The 20,994-nt window shown below is 45.7% G+C and overlaps 2 protein-coding genes across 2 annotated transcripts; both read left to right on the forward strand.

Annotated features, from left to right (window-relative positions):
• Nucleotides 1-950: 950 nt before the first annotated feature.
• On the forward strand, nt 951-1,070 carry CTRU02_207079 (uncharacterized protein; the record flags this gene model as incomplete). The annotated part of the gene is made up of 1 exon (XM_036729297.1): nt 951-1,070. The coding sequence occupies one exon, from the start codon at nt 951-953 to the stop codon at nt 1,068-1,070; it is 120 nt and encodes a 39-aa protein (XP_036578804.1).
• Nucleotides 1,071-12,920: 11,850 nt separating this feature from the next.
• CTRU02_207080 (uncharacterized protein) lies at nt 12,921-13,292 on the forward strand (the record flags this gene model as incomplete). The annotated part of the gene is made up of 1 exon (XM_070204830.1): nt 12,921-13,292. One exon carries the CDS (start codon nt 12,921-12,923, stop codon nt 13,290-13,292), a length of 372 nt encoding a protein of 123 aa, XP_070061363.1.
• Between the last annotated feature and the right edge of the window lie 7,702 nt (nt 13,293-20,994).

The following is a 20,994-nucleotide window of genomic DNA, read 5'->3' on the forward strand; positions in this document are numbered from 1 at the left end:
GGACAGGGGCCCCCAGGGGTAAACGTATGCAAAGTCGTTGTCCTTGTTCCCTGTGTTGGAGGACGGGGGTTGCCGGCCACCCACAACGTCTTACTACTGGGTAGACGACAAGAGAGACAGACACAGGCACAGACATAGAGAGAGAGAGAGAGAGAGTTAGTTTTCTGCTCCACACATACGCACTCCGACTTGAGACGAGTAACGGGGACCTCTGTGCCTGACTGACGTCGAGAGGGGGGGGCGTGCGTCGTGTGAGGCCCCAAGAGCTTCATCGATACCCTGCCAGCCCTGCGCTGCGACCGGATTGTCAAGCTGATCTTATGCCGTTCGTCGCTTCTGCCTCGTTGTGTGCAGATGCCAGAACGTCATCCCAAGACTGCAAAGGGGGGACGGTGCTTCGACGTGCCGTGCTGGGTCCCATGTTCGGATGACTGGTGTCTCTGTTCCAGAATCATCCTGATGTTGTCGGAGGATGCCCATGATGCAGATTGTCAGATCCAAACTTGCCCTTCCGTATAACGTGTCGCCCGATGCGAGATGATCACAATCTTGTCTCGACGACTGTTCCCGGCACGCCGTGAGTTGTTTCCGCGTGTGTTGTTATTATTCTGCCTGTCAATCTCATCCCCGTCCCGGGGCGGAGCCAGCATCAGACAGCATGGCAAGAAAAAAAAAACCCCGTCCCAGACCAAGGGTCGTTGTCTGCAATAATGTTCCGGATTTGCTGCAGGGTTTGATGGACAAGGCAATACGTAAGAGCGGGCTGGCATGGGCATCGATGAAGGATGATGGTATTGTGAGTGTGAGTTTGCGTGTGTGCGCTCTCCTGTTTTGATTGCCGCTCATCATATCACTCTTTTTTAGACAAGCTTAACGGCCATCAGTCCAAGGACTTGGAAACAGCCGGGCTTGGCATAAATCATGCCGAATGGTGATGAACAGGTAATACAATGCCGTTGTTAATGTTACGAGGAGCCACCCGAAGGCAGACTTTTGGACGTGTCGTATGTGCGTTGCAAGAGTCAAAGCCAAGCGGCCGCTCGCTCGGCCGGCAAGGCCAAGGAACGTGAAAAGTAAGAGAGAGGGAGAGAGAGAGAAACCCGGGCACTTTGTCAAGATGCTTTTCAGGATGAAGGGACCAGTCCGTTCGTTAGTAGATTCTCTGGGTCGGGTTGTCCGAGATGGAAACCTTAGCAACTTGACTTAAGTCAAACCGCAATGATCGCAATACCGGCAGAACTTAATGCACCCCAGATAGAGTTTCTGAATCTGTTTACTAACATACCGACTCGACGGTCGGCAACTCTTTTTACTCGAGGTCATCAAACGGAAAGAAAAAAAAAAAACGAAAAAAAATAAAAATAAAAATGAATGGCGTCGGTCGAAGCCCTGCCGAGGTCGTCGCTCGCTCGTAGTATGGCGCTCCCGCTAAGACGGCGCCGTCAACATCGCTTGCAGCGGCGGCCGTGCGAAAGGGCCGCGCACGTCAAGTAGCTGTCAGTAAGTCATCAATCTCCTCCATTGGCTCCCTTGTGTTCGGAGTTTGCTCTGACATGTTGTTCTTCCTCGTTATGAACCCCTCATCTATCCATCCATCGCGGGTGGGCTTTCTTACCAGATGATCGGACGGCGGCGGCGTCAAAGAGACGGCTCGGCATCGCTAGGGGGTTTGATTTTGTGCTACACGGTGTTTCTTGAAGGGGGGAAGAGTCCATATTGGCATGGCATGAGGGCGTGAGAGATGAATGTGAGGAAGGGGAGAAGGGAGGGGTGTGGGAAAAGGGGGGGGGGGGGGGGGGCAGAGAAACAGATGGTCGGAAACAAAGGCTAATTTCAATATGATCTTCAGTTTAGCTCGGGGGGGAAGACCAGGAAGCCTCCCATCCCATCCCCCTTCGCTTGCGCAGGGTGGCTTGAAGCTTGCAAGGACAAGGGCGGGGGGAAGCAGGGGAGCAGGGCCATGGTGGGGAGAGCAACCAAGTCTGGGTTTTGGCTCCGGATCTTTCTCTCGTTCTGCCTCTTGTGTGTTCGGATACTTTCTGAGTGTGGTTATTGCTGTGTGGGCTGGTTTGCTTGCTTTCCCAAACAAATGATCCCCCGGGTCCCCGACCACGATGTCTCGTCCTTCCCCTGTCCGCTGCAAGGTTGCCAATGCCTCTCTCTGGCACTGGCTGCCCTGGTGAAAGGGGTCCGTGATCGACCTTTTCGGAGACGAGGGTTGGGAGAAGAGAGCATAACGGGGAGGAAATAGGTTTTGGGAGCGGGAATGAGATGCACACGGAACGGGCAACAGAATACCAGGAAAGGCCTGAGACCGTGGGCAGAATTGAAGCTGGGGTCTCCCTCCTTGGTAGGGCAATGGCATGAAGAAGTCATCCACTCCCGGGTGCTTCTCAGGCACGAATGTGCAACTGAATGGGATCAGATGAAGCGGTGACTCGTCCGTTGTTGTTGCTGCTGCTGCTGCTGCTGCGGAAAGAATATGACAGGCCCCGTCACGTCTTGTCCCGCCAACGTCGTCCCAAGTCTGTTTGCCGTGACAGCTCCGGTCGCTCTGACGTTTTGTGACTGCATTGCTTTTACCTTGTCACCGAGGGACTCACTCACGGCAACAAGAGTTCCCAGGTGTGTGTGTGTGTGTGTGTGTGTGTGTGTGTGTGTTGTATCGTACGTACATTTGTTACAGAGAGTCAAAGCAGATTAGTTGTCTGTGATTGTGTGACGCGAGTGCGGTTGGACGGTTCTGTGTCTGTGCCTGCGACTACACTGATGGCATTTTGCATTCCTCTATGCATTTGCATTCTGCATATATCGCCATGTGTGCGTTGCGTCGTGACAGATGAGCCACCCTGAGACTTGATGACATCTTGGCACGAGCACAACTGGAGAAACGAGGAACATGTACCCCTCCCTCCCCTCTCCTAGTAAGTAGTAAGTAGTAGACTTTCCAGAAGGAGAGAGACCTTATCACGCTTGCAAGGCTCGGGGAACGGGGAAAATGGAGAAAAGTTGAGACAGAGTGCCGACTTTCAGACTTCGCTTGAGAGAATGGCTGGCGACGGCGTCAGTTAGCGCCTCCGTGTTCAACTTCGCCAAATGCTTTAGCAGTTTAGCACGTGAAAAACCAGAGACACACAGAAGAGACACCACAGCCTCTCTTTTGAGACTCGGGGCTAGTGCGTGAAGACTCCCTCTCTCGACGGGCGCCCCATACTAGTACGCGGTTGCGCTAGACTCAAGAGAACGAACGGGTGCGACTAGGGCGGTTGTAAGGCTTGCGTGGCTGATGGAAGAAGGGGGGTCAACCAGCCGTTTATTGCTTTTTTTTTTCTCTCGTACCGGCGTTCATGTCTCTCTAGACGAAAAGCCATCACCAGAGACGAATGGCTTTTTTGCTACCGCTATGCCGCGTGCTAGCACAGAATAAGTTGATTGTTCCGTCGCGAAGCACGCTAGATTCACACCAGAACAGCCATGGAATCGTCTAGTGATTCCCAAAGCTGCTTTTTTTGCTGGCTTATGGTTGGGGAACTTGAACGTTACTGGATAGTTGGCCCGACATACTTTTGTCGGCGCATTCAACCTTGCCTTGTGCCTTGTGCTATGTGCCAGCTACGTAGTATCTATGCAGTAGCTCAAGCACGAGAATTTACAGGATGCCTCGATAAGATGAATGTTCTTTACCACTATGGGAGCGTTAACCGGCTTCGTCTTCGTTTTCGGCGTCGTTCGTGCTGTAAGATTGATTTATCCTCTCTCATCAATCTCTTCATCTCCCATGAATGCAACATCTCGTTCTCTCGCCAATCGGTAGCAGCTGGCGCCCCACTATGGGGAAAGGGTACATAGATAGATACATCTACAGATACATACGTACATATATACCAAGGTAGTGTGATGGATGTGTGAGCACCAACAGCATCATAGCTCTCTTGGCCCGTCCGTTCGTGTCGTTGGTTTAACCCGGGGACTACGTAATCTGCCCATTCATGGTGGCGGAGCGGAGTTGGTCAAAGGGAACTATCTATTTCCCTCAAAAAGTAAAATAACGTCCCACACCCACTTCTGGGCACCCCCCACATTTGGGCACCCCATTTACACCAAAAACGCCGTTTTTCGAAATTCTATATTAAACTAAATACTTTACTTATTAAAGAGAATAAATATATGTTAAATAGATTAAGACTTAATTATAATACTTAAGTAGCTATATACTAGTATTATTGATAATAAGTATTATAAATTCAAGGTTTAACATTTATAATACTAATTTACCTAGCCTATATCTTAATATATAAAATAGGTAGAGATATTTAACTAATATGATTAGAATTTTTAAATAAGATATAGTAGATTTATATATTTTTATACTTAGTAAAAAATTCTTTAAGCTTAGAATAATATTTTAAAATTTCCCTTAAGAAAAGTTTCTATTATAGAATTTTAACCCTTAATTATACTATATTTACTAAAGTAATACTTTTAAATCTCTTTTAGATATAATTATATACTTTTAATAAGTATAAATATTAATTTCCTAGATTTTTTAAATAAGTATATATAAGCGAAAATATATTTTTCTAATGTTAAGGAATACTAGTAAGTTACTAGTATCTACTAACATTTTAAAGCTTTTAGTTTTAAACTTCTATATTATAACTATTATTATATTTAAACCTTTATAAAAAATTAGATGGCTATAATTATACTTAACATAGTTTATATATATTTTCTTTTCTTAGTAAGTATAGTAGTTAGTTTAATATAGAATTTCGAAAAACGGCGTTTTTGGTGTAAATGGGGTGCCCAAATGTGGGGGGTGCCCAGAAGTGGGTGTGGGACGTTAGCGTGGGAAATGAAAGGGCCAGATGATAGACTCGTAAAATAGATGAAAGGTACACACACACACTCTCTCTCTCTCTGTACACTAACTATGTATGAGTCTGTACTGTAGCTCTTGAACCTGCAGCGGCTGCAGATCGCCGGGAGGGCCAGCCACCCACGTCTAATTGAATTTTTAGACTAGGCTTAATGAAAGAAAAAGCTGTCAACGACTCACGCGCCTGCATAAAGTTTATAAACCTTGTTAAAAGGGTTCTTGTTTCGACGGATTATTTTTTGTCATATTGGCCGCTTTTTTACTAGTACGCACTATATACATTTATTAACAGTAAGGTAGTAAAGTAGTATTCCACGTCTCCATCTCCTCGGCTTCGGGTAGAAGAGAGCGAGTAAACATCTCCACGGGCGGAGTGACGATCTTTGTCTTCGTGTTGAAAACAAACGGATAAAAGGAACACGAGCATTATCAAATCTCATATGAGAATTAATTTTAATTTTTTTAAAACCCCCCCGATGAGAACCGTAAAGTCCCGTGATTCGGGCTTTGAAAACTACCCAGCCATGTAGTAAATACACACGTAGTCGGGCTTTGAACCTTTTGCTAGTGTAATCCCTCAGCCCCCCCATCCTCTCCCCCAGTGAGCGCCCGCTTCCTCCGCCTGTCGATGGCATCTTCTTTCGGTATAGAGCAGATCTCTCTTCCTATCGACAAGGGGTCCAACAGGCGGTTCGACAAGTTTGCTTGGGTTTTGTAGAGAAGCCCCCCAGCCTACCTTTAGCTTAGCTGGTTGCCAAACGAAACGGCGCCCATCCGGATCGGGCCCAGCGTGTGGCACACCCGCCGCCCGCCAGGCCCATTCGTATCTGACGTATATTCTTCCCTTTGGCTGGGCTGTCCCTCCACGCCATGCACGCTGCTGCTGTGCTGATGCGTGTTGACCCTGCAGTATGGGGTTCCCTAGAGCGCGAAGCGGTCGTACCTCGGAGGCTCTTTGATTGCCTGTAGGTCATAACGAATGCCCCCATATAGCCCTCCATCTCTTTTCGTTCCCCCCCCCCACTGAAACGCCCTACCATAATGTAAGCTACTGGTAAGCCTCGTTGTTCCAGCGGTTCTATAACAGCGGATGAGAAATCCCATCCACCATACGCCGGGCGCTATTGTGCTGGCAGTGAGGTTGTATAACAGCGATGGCATGTTGGGAGTGGAAGAGAAACACGGGATCGTCCCCCCTCTTCGAATCGGTTTCGGACCGCCGCAGTGTAGGCCGTTATTGACGTAGCTACACTCTCACTCACATGCTGGAAATCCGGTGAATAAGGGTTTGTCGATGAGGCGTCCTCTCAGACTATTCCCTCTTCTGCTCATCTCCGATACAAGGGACTTTGGGACACAGAGAGAGAGAAAAAAAAGGCCTGGACTGGCCTCTCTTCGCCCCTTGTCCTAAAGCTGTACCTGTAACCGAAAGTGCACTAACGCAGTGCCCGTAATGATCGTCTTTTGGTGGTCCCCCTTCCTCGGGTATTATCCCAGAAACGCCCTCTTGGGAAGTCTTGGTCAGCAATAGAAGCATGTTGCCGCAACACCGCGACCGCTTGCTGGGTCCCCCGCCGTGCCGATCTCAAAGATATCCCACGCACCCGGACGGGATGTTGATCCCACCATGACGGCCGATGATGTCGTTGAAGCCGGCACTGCGTCCCCGTTGGGCTGGCTGGCCCCCCCTCCCTAGTTGCGACGCATCAAGTTTGCTAAAAAAACACCCGGAAGATATCCAGGTAATGAAATGGTGGATGTTCCATGGTTACGATGGAGATTCTTGGCTCCATCAGGCGGCTCACCGTTGACGATGGAGAATTTTGGGAGGGTGGGAGGGGGGGAGGGGGGTGGGCATGATGTTTACAGTCCCATTCCAAGACATGGGAGGAGGACGGATAGCAGCACATCCCGTTGTCGACATCATATTTGTCCGGGTTTGCTTCACGTATGGAAGAGAGAGCCCATATGTCATATCGTCTCAGCCCGTCAAAACGTTTTGGACAGCGACCCCGCGAACGCTTGGCTCCTGCGGAGAGAATGCCATCCGGCCTTAACCACCAACCCCCCCTTCGCTCGCTGCCAAAACGTCCCCCGTTAACTCTAAAATTGATCCGTGGTAGGCAAGTTTGTCTTGGAACTCGTCGTGTGCCATGTGTGCCGCTTGGCGCATGCATGATCGTCCTGAAGCACGAGTGGTGTCACGGAAGACCAGCCGACCGATGTGTCTTTGGCGCGCAGTATGCTTCAGGTCGACCAATGCCGGTTGCCCACTCGGTCTTCTCGATCGTTTCTTATTTTTTTCTTATTTCCTAAAGTCAGGTCACCGATCATCAATCAATCAATCAACCTGGTCGCCGACCATGCGATGGGCAGTAAAAACGCAGGGCATGGCAGACAGGGGTGGGAGCGGAAGATGAGGATAATGACAATATAAACCGCGTCCTGGGTTTGAATGGGACGGGAGGGTCAAATTATGGCAGGATTTCCTCCCCCGCCTGCGTCATGTCTTCATCGTATGTCTTCAAAGTCTCCCGGGGGCCTTATGTGTGTAAAGGTTGACCAAACCACACACATACAGCAGCCCCCCTTCAATCCAGCCTAACCACATGGCAAACATGCTGGTGGCTCATGGCGCTCACGAGAGACTAAGACACTACGCAACTGCCGGTCGCCTAGGCTCCGCACACTATTGTAGTAGGTTTCGCTCGTAGTAACACCTCGATAGTCTAGCTGGGTGCATACAGTCGCCACTCGGCACTTTTGAGAAGATGATTCGACTTCGGTGACAGCTTTGCCATTGCCGAAGCTTTCCATCGAGTTCGTCTTAATGCTTTTCAAAGAGACGCACTCATCATGTGTTGTGTGTGTATGTACGTATGTGTAGGGCATCTATGTATTCATGTATATATGTATGTATATGCAGCAGCCAGCCCCCCATGTTGGTTTGCCCGCGGCCATCTGATGAAATGGATGATGTAGCGCATTCTAATCCCGCCGTCAGCATGCATCCCAACCAATGACCAGTGCCCAGTACCGGTTCGACGGGCGTCACCAGGTGTTCATTTGGCCTTGTACGCCAGGTTCTTTTTTGGAGAGGCAGGGTCGCCGACCAGGATGCGGAGCCAAAAGAATAAAAAAGAATAAAAAAAAAACCACCATACGAAAGATGTGTGTCGATCAGCACAGGGGGCAGCCCGTCCCAACCCTTGACTCTCGTCCCATCAACTTGCTTTTGGGAGCCGTCCAGGCGTGTTCGCGTGCGTTCGTTTCTCCACCTTGCTGCCATCATCTCTCCCTCTCTGACCGAGCTGAGCCTTATTGTTCCATCTCTAAAGACCTCTTTTTGGTCGGTCCGTCTGCCTGCCTAGAGGAAAAGGGAGCATGACGAAAACGTGCCAAAGGAGACTTCCGTTGGCGATGACTCTGGGGAAATGAGGCTCAAACATTTTTGGGCGAGACATGTCGTGGTGGCGTAGAACTTTTGTCTTTGAATAGTGGCTACAATTTTTCGTGCTTCCGTCGTCGCCTCGCCTTGTTGACTCTGATTTTATCCGTTCTCTCTCTCCATCTCATATTCCTCCAACGATCAACCAATGGCTCACTCACCCCTTGACTGTACCATGTCAATGACAGTACCGTACTACACCACTCCGTAGTAGTAAGTATCGGTGTACCTTACTCCAAAAAAACGTCTGTGGAACAACCAACCCCTGGGACCCTTGTCTATCCTCGGCTGCGTCGAGATTTCCGAAAGTGGGGGTTGACGACTGTGAGAAAGATGGAAACATATGCCCCCCAATCTGCTTTCGAGGAGGGTGCATAGTAAGCAGGCCTGGGATCAGCTTTATTAGCAAAAAGTCGGAGCCAGCTCCTGCAACTCTTTGTGCTCTCCCCCCCCCCGGTTGGCATTGAAGTGGCCCCAGTCCGTGAGATTAGGCGTAATTCGGCTTAATGACTTGACCGCCAAGGTTCAGTTAGTGACGCGGACAAATCGTGATTAGATCTCCTCAATCTCAAGATTAAAACAGCCCCTTCCAGAATGAAAGCCGGATTGTTCGGACTGAAGATGAAGAGCCCAGAGTTTCGACTAGAGTTGTGGCTGTCGGTCATCTCTCTCTCTACGACGCTACGCTGCTTAGCTCAAGTGAGCGGTAATGGAGAACAAGCTCGTCTCTATTTTTCCGCCCCCAATCATTAAAAAAAAAAAAAAAAAAAAGGTCACACAAACATCTGACTAAGGGGGGGGAACCGTCGCCTACGCAATAGTCTACTGCATCCTACTGCGCCTTGTCGTTCGATTTTTTGATTGATTCGAGAAGAACCGACATGAACGTGCGCAATATAGATTTTAGCCTTCCTATTCAGTGAACAGACATTTTACCCTTCACCCTCCCTCCCACCTCATGTCGCCTCTCCCGCACTTCTCCAACATGCCCGGTCGGCAATCCCATTGGGCGTGCTGTCTTCAAAATCCTCCCGAAAGTTCCCTACCACTTACACTGCGCATACTTATGTATGTGTTCACGGCTGGCTCTCTACAGTACTACTACGTAGTACTAGTAAGAAGAAGGGTGTGTGAACGCAGGCATGGGAGAGAAGCAGACGCTGAGGCCCACGGGACAATCCTGTGATCTCCAGCCTCCGCGACGATCAGCCGGGATTCCCCTGCCCTGGCCCAGCAAGACTCTTGACTGGATGAACCCAACCGGGGGGGGCACCCACGCGAAGAGATGCAACCTCTTCTGAAAGCGTGCTAGACAGACATCGAAGAACCGTGGTTGTATGGGCAGTTGGGAAACCTGGAACCCGTTCTTTATCCATCACGCTAAATAAGGGCCCTTGTTCCATGGTTCACTTTGTTTGCGAGCTCGACCATTTGTCTACCTCACTTTCGCCGAGGTAAAAAATGTTATTGATGTACTACTGTGTAGTATCTCTCTGTCTATCTCTCTACCAGCAAGATTCAACCTTCTCCGCTGAGTGCCGTCCCAGGTCCCCCGTTCTGGCTGTCTGCATCATTCCAATACCAAACCGGATATTCCAGATTCTTGGCCCTGGTCGCTGCATCGAATCCTCTTGGGGCCTCTTTAACGGAGCCTGTCGAGAAGCGAAGATGCAAATGCCCCTGCAGTCGCTTCAATCGATCGTCCATTCGGACGTCAAAAAAGAGCCGGGATGATAATGCGGCGGCCGTCGCTCGTTGCCATTTCCTTAACCCTCTACGCCTGGCTCCAAATCTCACTCGACGCCTCCAGGCGTCATCATGGCCTGACTTTGACCCTTAGTCTCTTTTTCTTTCCCGTGCCTCCACCCCCCTCTCGGTTGTCTTTTTGGTATTGCGCTTGTAGAGACTGGCGGCCGCATCAGCCACAATCACATTCGCCAACCGTCCAGCCCAGTGACACACAGACACATTTTTTTACTCACTCATTCACTCACTCACCTTTTTTTCACACTCACACTCCCTCCCACTCACACACACACACTTAGATACACACCAACAGCTTTAGCTTCTTAGCCGCTTTAATCCTCCAACGTCGCTTGGTGGAACAAACATTCCAGTTTAACGACATGTTGTCTCTTCTTCCGACTCGGCTACACATTTCCTCTTCCCCGTCTTCCCCCTCCTCCTCCCCCCTTCTCCTAAGCCTCTATCCAGAAGCACTCATTACTTTTCTTCAATGCAGCAATATTTCCATTTACGGGGGGAACCTCCATTGAGCGCCACGATTTGCGTTTACGGGGCCAGATATGGGTTCAGAAGCCTGGATTCGAATTTCTATTAATAACGCCCAGAGTAACTTGTTAATGCGATGAGATTACCCAATATGGAATATGCCCGGGATGGGACGACCAATCGTGTTTCTCTTGATTATTATTTTGCTTTTTATTATCTTTATTTTTTATTTTTTAAACTCAATTGCTGTTGTGTTTGTCAATATTGCAACGTCGGCGACGAAAATGAGTTCAGAATGAAGGACATGATCCACGCTCCCTTTTCATTTTCTAATTTCGTTCTACACTTTTTTGTTTTTGCGAATTTTTCCCCTTCACTTTCGACAAAAGTTCATGTCGAAATATCGATTCAAGGTGCATCGATAATATTGGGGAAAAATGAGTTTGGGGGCCATCTCTATTCCACACACACCACACCCCCCGGCCTTCACCCAGCTCTAAAGAAAATCAAGCGAACAAGCCTATGCATGCCCGCATCCATGACCAGCACATGCTTTCCCTGAGAAATGCCGCTTCTCGGGGAGAAGAAGCCGGCGAATGGCACGCGTGTTGCGTCTGCAGGCCGGTGGCAACCATCACGTCGAACGACCTGGTGTGCGCCCGTCGCCAATCTCTTTTTGACGCCCTATTATCCGGTGCCTATAGCTGTGGCTCTCCCTTGCTCAACCTCGGTGTGGATTTGCTTGCGAGCCGAAAGCCAAGGTGAGCGAGCGGCTATATCGACGCGCTCGTAGGAACAGGACACACACACACACACACACAGAGCGGGCGCCGTGGCTGTCGAGACGAAAAGTCTACGGATACACATGGTACATTTGCTAGGCGAAAGTGCCACCCGATGGGCCTCGAAAGGTCGATGATCCCTTCCACTCTTCTTTAGCCCGTTTAACACACGCAGGCCAGAGGGATGGGAGCAGGGAGCACGCTGCAAGCTTAGCTCATCTGTCACTACTTTCTTCATGGATCCCTTCATGGGTTTTATCCGCACTTGGTATCCGCTCTTTTGCTGCTGCTGCTGCTGCTGCTGTTATTGTTGATCCTGCGCGCCGCATCGACAGGGCCAGGGGAGCGGTCACTGGGGAGGGACTGCGTATGGGCCGCATACGCATATACGTCTCACAGGTTGCTGGAGCTTATGAGATGTACGGAGTGACCGTACTGCTGTACCTCACTCTCACCAATCCGTGGCTGGACAAGAAGCGGTTCGCTTGTCCGAGTATCTCCTCCGATTCGACTGCGCATCAGTGGGTAAACCCCCTGGTTGATCGTTCGGACTCTGTACCATAACAGATGTTAAGAAGCAAGTTTGCTTTGCTTGCCGCACTCAGCGCCCCCCCCTCTCTTCACCCCCCCAAAAAACGAAATGGAGAGTTGCTGAGAGGGATGACCAAAGTCCCCTTTCTCCCGCTCTTCAGCTGCCCAGACCACGATCCACCGTCAGCGCGAATCTGCATAGTTCACAATTTGCGTTTCTCGGAGTCATATGTTGGAACGAGTCGCTCACCGCGCGCCTGCGGGGAAAAAGGGAAAAACAAAGGTTGTCCCCTGCCCAGTAGTGTACGACGATTTGGAAATTTGGTATCCGTATGCTGGGAGCGGATGACTCGCAAGCCACATGGCCAGAACGAAGGATGCCCCTGTCTTCATCCAACGAGACAAAGCTAGGCGACCGTTTGGGAACTCATCAAAGTGAAGAAAGGGTAACCCCCTCACGTCCAGCCCTGTCAACAGGAACAGAAGCGGACGTTTGAAATGAGCCATGGTGGCCCTTTTTTTTTTTTTTTTTTCCCTGCAAGAGGCGGAACCACCCAAACCCCCTAGTCCCCTGCTCCCTGCTTGGGATATCCCTATATCCGCTCTCTGTTAAGACAGCTCCGACGTTCCGGTTTGCTTTTCTTTTGACAGCTCTTTGACACACCATAACAACAACAGCAAGTGGTAACAACATGTAACGACACATACGCAATACATTGCGTCCCGGCCGGAGAACGGATGTCAAATGGCCTCTTCATTGACACTGTGGCACAGTATTAGGGACCCGCTGTCTGTGTAGGGAGAAGGCTGCATTGGCAAATGTAACATGCCGCACATCACGGGACGGTTGGGACAAGCTTCACAAGTGGTCATTATCCGAGGGCGGAGTGGCCCTGTATACGGAAACGTGCATCTTGCTACAGTACAGTACAATACGGTACAGTTGCAGTCCATATACACGCATACAGCTCGGTGCCTGTGACGAAAGGAACACACTTGTTTCTCGAGTCAAGGTCAGCATGACGATAGGCGGGATGAACGTACAACCATGCGAGGCAAGGTCGACGACAGCGGGCAGCAGCCTGTACCAAGCTGTCGGGCGAGTTCCGGACATTGCCAACGCTCTCCTGCTTACAAAAACCGGCTCCGAGTGGGCAACAGAAGCGCGGCATCCTTTTGGGGGAGACAGAAGAAGAAGCTCATGCAGGTCGGACCCCCTCCGACTATCCCCAAATCGACAATTGCATCGTGGTCGTGGATACCACTCCCTGGCACGACCCCCCCTTCCCTTTCCCCTCAAAAACGAGCCCTCTCTGTCTCTCTCACACACTCTCTCTCACCCACCCCTGCTCGGCCAATTGTCCTTCCAGAGGAGCCAGAGGAGCCAGAGGAGCGAGGAGGTTTCGATGAGTGTGTCTAGTGTGTGCTTGACGTTCCATGGGATGGAGTCTCGAGGCCCACCGATCATCGTCCTTGATAATTACCTTGACGTCGTTCACTACGTACTGCATAGTATACGACGGGGATCCGCGAGTACCGAGCATCTGGGGCCCTTCTTCCCAGCAAACCGGGAACAGGGGACATTGAGAATATTGGGCAAAATTGGGAATAATACTGGGTAATATTGGACTAAATCGGAGTCCCATGAGGAAGCTCGATGGAACGAAATAAAGGGCGAGCAGAAAAAACCCAAAAGAAATCCAAAAAAGAGCGAGCCAAGGAGAATGGTAAACCTTCCAGTACGAACTCTCAACGTCGTCCCCTCCACATCTGTGGACTCCTCCTCGGCCCCCTCCCCTGCCTTCACGAGGACTAGCCTCGGTGGATACAAAACATATCGAGAGAAAGAGACTAGAGCGAGAGAGAGGGACGGCTTTGCCCACAGTTTCCTCGCCGCTGGGATTGTGGGAAATAGGGGTGATCCCAGCTGGCAAAACCCATGACATTCTCCACGACGACCGTTTATGATGGGCTGCAGAGATGCGGCGTTCACTACGTTCGATACGTATTACGCAGCCCGCTGGAACACACGATCACAGGCGGAAACAAGGACGAACGGGCAGGCAGACTGGCAGGCCAGCCAGCAAAGCAAATAAAAAAAAAAAAAAAAAAAAAAAAAACTGGATATGTGTGCTCATGACACAAAACGGGAGGACTCCGAGTCGAGCTTAACCTCGATTCGGTGCCCACTAACTGGACCGCTTCTCTTCAGTCCTTTTCCTCTCCCATCACACACACACACACCCCCTGGCTCCCAAGGCAGCGAGGCTGTGCTTGCATACGTATCGAAAATCGTGGGCCTGGGGGCGACTGCGAGGGCCGCGATTCAGAGGATCATTTCCAGGGATCTTGCAAATCGCAGCGTCTTTCCCGATTCCCCCGAAGACACAACCCCCGAAGATACCCAGCAGACAGTAGGGGGTGGGTGGGAAGGGTTGATGCTGAGTATGGCGGTATGTCTACTTTTGCGGTGACCAGAAGAACCGCCGGTTGTGTCATGGCCCATACAAGGGGGGAGGAGGAGGAGGCTGGTTATCCAGCAATCTGGAGATTCTGCCCATCTCCGTCCACCAATACACATGCTGTCATACCGAGTCCACACACGACGGGGGGGGGGGAAGGGGCAGAATCCCGGAGATTTACAGAGATTTACTTACCATTTCCCCAAGAGAAAGAGAGGCAAAGTGACGATCAGCATCCTTTAAGCCCTTTCATTCCAACCTCATTCCACCAGATAGATTGGGAAAAAAGGTTGTTGACGACCGAATGCTTGGCTGTGATGTACGCAAGCATTGGTCATGCCTCCCATGTGAGCCCTCTCTCACGGCATCTCTGCCCCGGTTGCATATTACATTCCTCCGTCTCCTGGCAAAACTTAAACATGCCAAAAAGGCAAACGCGAACTATTCGCATGCTTCGCGGCGGCAGTAGTACCTCACGATCACCACGTAGTCCACTCTCCTAAAGTATCTATCCAATCTACTAAGCGCTCCAAGCATGCCTGTCCCCCCCGGTGCTCATGATCTTCCTGCCGAAAGGTCGGCAACCCTTGGCAGAAAGTAATATGGCACGATGCCGGGGGACCACACCAGCATACTTTGCAACACTCTCCGCTAGAGGCCCCCCCTTTAAACTACAGTTTTTTTTTGGCCCCCCATCTCACTGAAGATCCCTGATTCCTCACGTTCACATACCTGGTACACGCTATGAGGGGGGAGGAGGAGAATATGAGCGATGGAGGGAGGGGGAGAAGGGGGGGGCAAATAGTGAAAGTGTGGGCGAAACCAGCACAGAACGCTCAGAATGGGGAAAAGTGGTGTTGTTGGTGGAAGAACTAACTAACTGGCTAGAGGGCTGTGGAGGCTGGCTAAGACCAGTAGTGGCGGCCGTCAGCCCACGTGACGGGCCGGCGAGGCCTGCCACCCACACCCCCTCTCAGACTCCTCAGCGAAAAAGAATAATAGGAAAATACAGGAAAAGTCCCAATTCCTCTAAATCCGAGGAGTTCTCAACTATTAGAAAACTCGGTCAATTACCGGTTAGACCTGGCTAATAGGAGGCCGTGAAATCCTCCGAATCCCGAAGTCTCAATATCAATAGTCTTACAGTCTCAAAATCCCCCTCTTAATCCAATCCCTCCGCCATGCCTAACAAACGAACGAATTCCTTATGTTTGACCGTAACTAGTAGCTTCGTAAGTCTATCGGCGGCTATATTAGCGCCCTTGATAAGTCGGAGTTTGATGCTTTTCGCAGTGTAAACCTCCTATATAATCTATTTGTATCGGACGTCGATGTGGCGGGTTCGTGCCTCGTTGAGTAGGTTTATAACGTTATTATAGCTATTAATACTGTTAGTAAATATGATAGTAGGCGTAGTAATAGGTTTGCTAAGTAGTTAGGAAAGGCAACGTCTAATCTACTTTATAATAATTGCCGTAGGTATGAGATTAATAAATTTAGCTTTTATAGTGCTTAAAGTTATGAAAGTCTATTTCTTTAACTTCTAAGTAATCGGCATACTAGCAAGGAAGACGACGTAACTACTTATTAAGATTTATAATAGCTTATTATTAGTAAAAGATATATCTATAATAGCGTAAAGCCTTAACTCGTTAATCGTAAGGATGCTTCTAAGTATAATACCGAGATAAATAGTACTTTTAAGGTATCGGAATAAATACTTAATAATATAAAGATAAGCCTTAGAAAGCCTTAAATTCGCTTATAACAATTTACTAACAGTATAAGCTATGTTAACGCGAGTTCTAGCTATTAGGAAGTTAAGGCAGCTAGTCTATTCGATATAAAGTTGCTATTCGTTAAGCAAGTACTCGTTCTTATCCTAAGTAATAGGCAGATCGTTAATAGTCGCTATAAGCGTCTTAACAGCGTTTAAACCGTTAAAGTCGAATTGTTAAAGTATTGTTTTTATATACTTAGCTTAAGAAACGAAAATCTTACTAGCAGCCTTGTCGCGTTTAATCTAGAAACCGAGAAAATCGGTAGCTTTGCTAAGGTTTTTAAGAAAATAGACCTTCTCAAGGAGACGACGAACTTCTATTATAACTTACTTATTAAGAGTAGCGATAGCGTTATCGTCGACGTATATAAGAATATACGCTTTAATCTTATAGTTAATAAAGAGATAAACCTCCTTATTAATAGTAATAAAGCTAATTCGTTCTATTTTACCCTTAATAAGTCGAAACTACTAAAATAGTAATTTTCTTAATTTATAAAATGCTTTGTAAAGCAGCTAAACCTTATTATCTATAATAGTATAGCTAGCAGGGGGCTAGACGTATACCTTAACTTTTTTTAGAATCAAGGCGGCTAAGAAAGTAGTATCGAAATCATATACTTCGTATTCGAGATCGAGAAGTATAATAATTACGAAGAAAAAGCAGGTTACGGTAGTAAAAGTAACTATAGCGTAAACCTCTTACAATAACTAGTTACCTTTCTTATAGTTTTTATAAACTATATATCAAGCCTTATAGCATACGATTTCGTTATTTTTATTTATTTTAATATTATATACTTATTTGCTAGGCAAGACTTTAGCGTTACGTAGTAAGTAAACGACTTCGTAAACCCCCTTTTCCGTAAATTAAGTTATCTCTCGTTCGAAGGCTTATTCCTACTAAGGCTACTATAAGCTCTTCTACGCCTTACGGTAGGACTTCGGGATTACTACGCCGTCGGGTAAGACTTTCGAAAAGGTAGTAGTAAAAAGCATACTAAGAGAAAATTAATAAGAAGTTAGTAAAGCTAGAATATTAGTAGATAGGAAGGTCTTTTTAGTATAAAAGCATATACTACTAGCAGCTTAGTAGTAACTAGGTAGTTGCTAGGCTAAGGCGCGGCGAGGTCGAGAGGATTCTACCGGTTAACTTATTACTTCTTTAATAATCGTAGAGAAGGAATTAAGGTCTTAGTAATTAGTTTCTATTATTTCTATAGAAGCGACGAATTCGTTATTATTTAATTCATTAGTAATACTATTATAAAGTATAATAATAGTCTTTAATAGACTTTTTAATAGTAGAGATATAAAATATATATTAGTAGGTACTATCGCTTTCCTAACGATAGTTTTATCTAGCTTAGGATTACTAGTCACGGGTTTTTTACTTTTAATAAGCTTTTAACAGATAGTATACTAGATAATAATATCTAGTTTAATAAATATAACATTATGTTTAATTTTATTAATATTAGGTATGCTAATAGTTAGAGGCAATACTATCTTATACGGTTCCTTACGAAATCAAACATCTCTATAGCGAATAACCTCTTTTCGATTAGGTAGGTAAACATAGTAAATATAGCTACGAAGAAAACCGTAACCGACGAGGAATCCCTTAATTGCTTATAGTTCTATCTTAGCAAAGCGTATAAGGCGTCAAAAGCCCTTCTTATATACGTAAGCAGTATAGCTAAACGTTCGGAGATATTTAATATAAGGTGCTTTACGTTTAGTAGCTAAGTTTAGTTCTCTCGCTATAATCTCGTAAAGGCTTAAGTTACCTTTAGAAGGTATAGGTAAGAAGTTAAGAATCTAAGTTACCGAATCGATACTATAATCCTATAGTTCCTCTAAAAGGGATATATTAATTAGCTATATCCGAGCGCCTTCGACGATAGTACGACTAGCATGCTTAATAGTCTTATTTATAAAAGGTATATAGGTAATAGTCGTATTATAGCAAATACCTTCGAAGTAAGAGTTATTAAAAACCTTAATTAGCTCGGGAGTATTATTAGAAACCTAAACCTTAGGCTTAAGGCTAGTAAGACTATAGAATTTAGTATCCTATTTCTTAATAGCTACTAAGATAGTAGTAAACTTATAGTTAGGTAGAAAAACAACCTAGTAGTAACTACTATACTTATCCATAAGGTATAAAACCTAACGGTTCCCTTTTATTAATAAGGGAAGAATACTAACGAGATTAAGGTAAATTTTATCGCCGATACTTATAAGTAGAAAGGGTTAGTCTTAACTAATCTATTTAGTAGATTTACTAAGATAGCAAGACTTATAAAAGAAAGCATTAATTTCTAACGTTATAAACCGAATGCTAACACGGCGGCAAGCCTTTATAATACGTAATAGGTAGGCGTAAACTAGCTAGCGGTATATTAGTTTAAGAGACGGTTGCTAGGTAGCTTAGAAGGCGGCAAGGCTGATAATAATATCTCGAGGTATATAATTTCTAGTATTATAAGTCTTAACGACGTAGACGTTAGAAACTTAATAAACTTTAGCAAGGGAAGTATACTATATTACGTATATAAGACTTAAGATTTGCTAATTATATTCTATATAATTACGACGAAGTTTTCTAAGGCTTAGTAAGTTAGCTAGGCTAGAAAGGTTATACTTAACGTTATAAAGTATCTAATCGTAAATAACGTTAAGGTTAGTAAGGTTTTAGGTTTAGAAGAAGACGGTACCTATGCTAAGTGTTAGAAGTATAAGTATATTATACTTTTATTTTACTTATTTATCCTATTTAGTCTTATCTAAGACTTAGTAGAACTTACAAAAGTAACTAGCTAAGAATGGCTGCTTGCTAGTTTAAACATATGATATTCAGATCCCTATGGAATACTCTCTTTAACCTTATCTAAAAGTCTATTTAGTTAAAGAAGATTCTAGTCTGATTTATAAGCTGCTTTATAAGCTAGTTGACGTATATACTTACGTATACTAAACCTAGCTTATAGCTTCCTATATTAGCTATTATAGGCGACGTTATACTACTATATAACTAGCCTAATTCTCTCCCTTAGCTAGCTATTAGTTCCTCAACCAACTCAGCTTCAATATAAGCCTATACATTCTTTACTATTAAAGCCCTACTTCATAAGTACAAGTTCCCTTACTCTAATACCCTGTTATAAGGATATCGTACTATCTACGAGATTCCTACCTACCGTTCCAACACTAAGTAACTAAACTAAAACGCTAGAGGTAGAAGTAGAAGGTACTAAATCGCTTTTTTTAACATACTTAACGAAATATCGTAAGTTATTAAAGGTTAAGGTAGTATAACTAGAATCGAGAACGATATCGTCTTAGGTAATAAGATCATTGCGGGTAGTAGTAAAAACTACTAGGCTAGTAATAGAAGTAAAAGCAGACTAACCTAAGATAGTAGGTAACGCTTTAATAATAGTCTAGCAGGTATTATTAATAAAAGTAGGCTAATCCTAGTAGTAGCAATCGCTATATACGTACTTTCTTACTTTTTTAATTAACTTATCCTAGTTAATATAGTATAGAGGGATAAGATTAAAGTAGGCGACGTAATACTTCGTAGTCTCGTAATTATAGTTATAATAATCATACTTCTTCTTTTCCTTAGAAGTAGTAATAGTAGAGGTAACGATAGTAGTAACGGCTAGAGAGGCAAGACCCTTACTACTAGTAGACTTACTTCTAAGTATATTACGAATAGTAGCATAACTATGCTTTTAATCCTCGTCTTAAGTAAGTATGTAAATCGTATCGGCTACCTTATTCTACGTAGGATAGGTAGCGCCTTTCGAGGTGAAATGCTTATATATATTAGGAAGTCGGTCTTTAAAAAAATTAAGGAGAAAAATAGCAAGGAAGGAGTCTAGTAGACGACCGTAAATAGTCTTAATACGCTTTCTAAGGTAGTAATAGCGATTAAAAGCATCGTAAAGAGTCTTATAATCGTTAGTAGTAGTCTTAGCAAACTCGTTAATAAAGGTAGCTATAGCATCTTGTAAGATTCTCGGAATATACTTCTTAAGCGCTTGCTATAACTAGTATAGGTTTCTATCGTCGATCTAACCTATAGTATAAAGCCTGTCAAGTACCGATTCGCTAGCGTTTATAAGGAGACTATATATAACGTTACGGTTTCTTTTCTATTCCTTTATAGCGATAGGGTTAGCAAAGCAAGGGACGTTAGTCTCGAGGAATATCTCGAAGTCGTATCCTTGTAAGGTTATTATAATAAGCATACGCTAAGTATTCTAGTTAGATTTACCTTTTAGGTAAGGAAGAGGCGTAAAAACGGTTTTAAAATCGTTTTAAGATATCTTAAAGTAAAAGTAAAGGTATTATAATAGTACGGGACAGACTTATAGTCGTACTTTGATCATAAGCGTTTCTCCGAGGCTATAGCTTTAGAGGCGTATCTATATGTTAGATAGCTTACTTTCGCTACTACTTACGCGTGCTGTTAGAAAGGGAAGGTATTAAAGGGAAGGTATTGATAAGTAAATAGTATTAAAAAAGTATAAATATTATATAAGAGGGAGAATCTTATATAAGAATACGAGAAATAGGTAGAATTATAAGATCCGACCGTAGAAATATAGTAAATCGAAGGGAAGAATAAATACTTATAGAAGATATAAGAAACTAATAGGCTAGTTTGAAAAACTAAAGCTAAAATAGTTAAATTCTTATAAAAACGAAGAAATCGAAGTAAAAGTATAGTTATAATATAGTTATAACTAAAAAGTCTGTTATTATAGTAGAATTCCGTAGTATTCGTGAAAACCAGTAGGTTGTGGTGGTCGGTCGCGTGCTACGTGATATTCGTGCGCGCCAGGCAGCCAATATCGCGTCAGAAA

The sequence above is a fragment of the Colletotrichum truncatum genome (genome assembly GCF_014235925.2).
Source record: "Colletotrichum truncatum strain CMES1059 chromosome Unknown Contig_0004, whole genome shotgun sequence".
NCBI classification, from domain to species: Eukaryota; Fungi; Ascomycota; class Sordariomycetes; order Glomerellales; family Glomerellaceae; genus Colletotrichum; species Colletotrichum truncatum.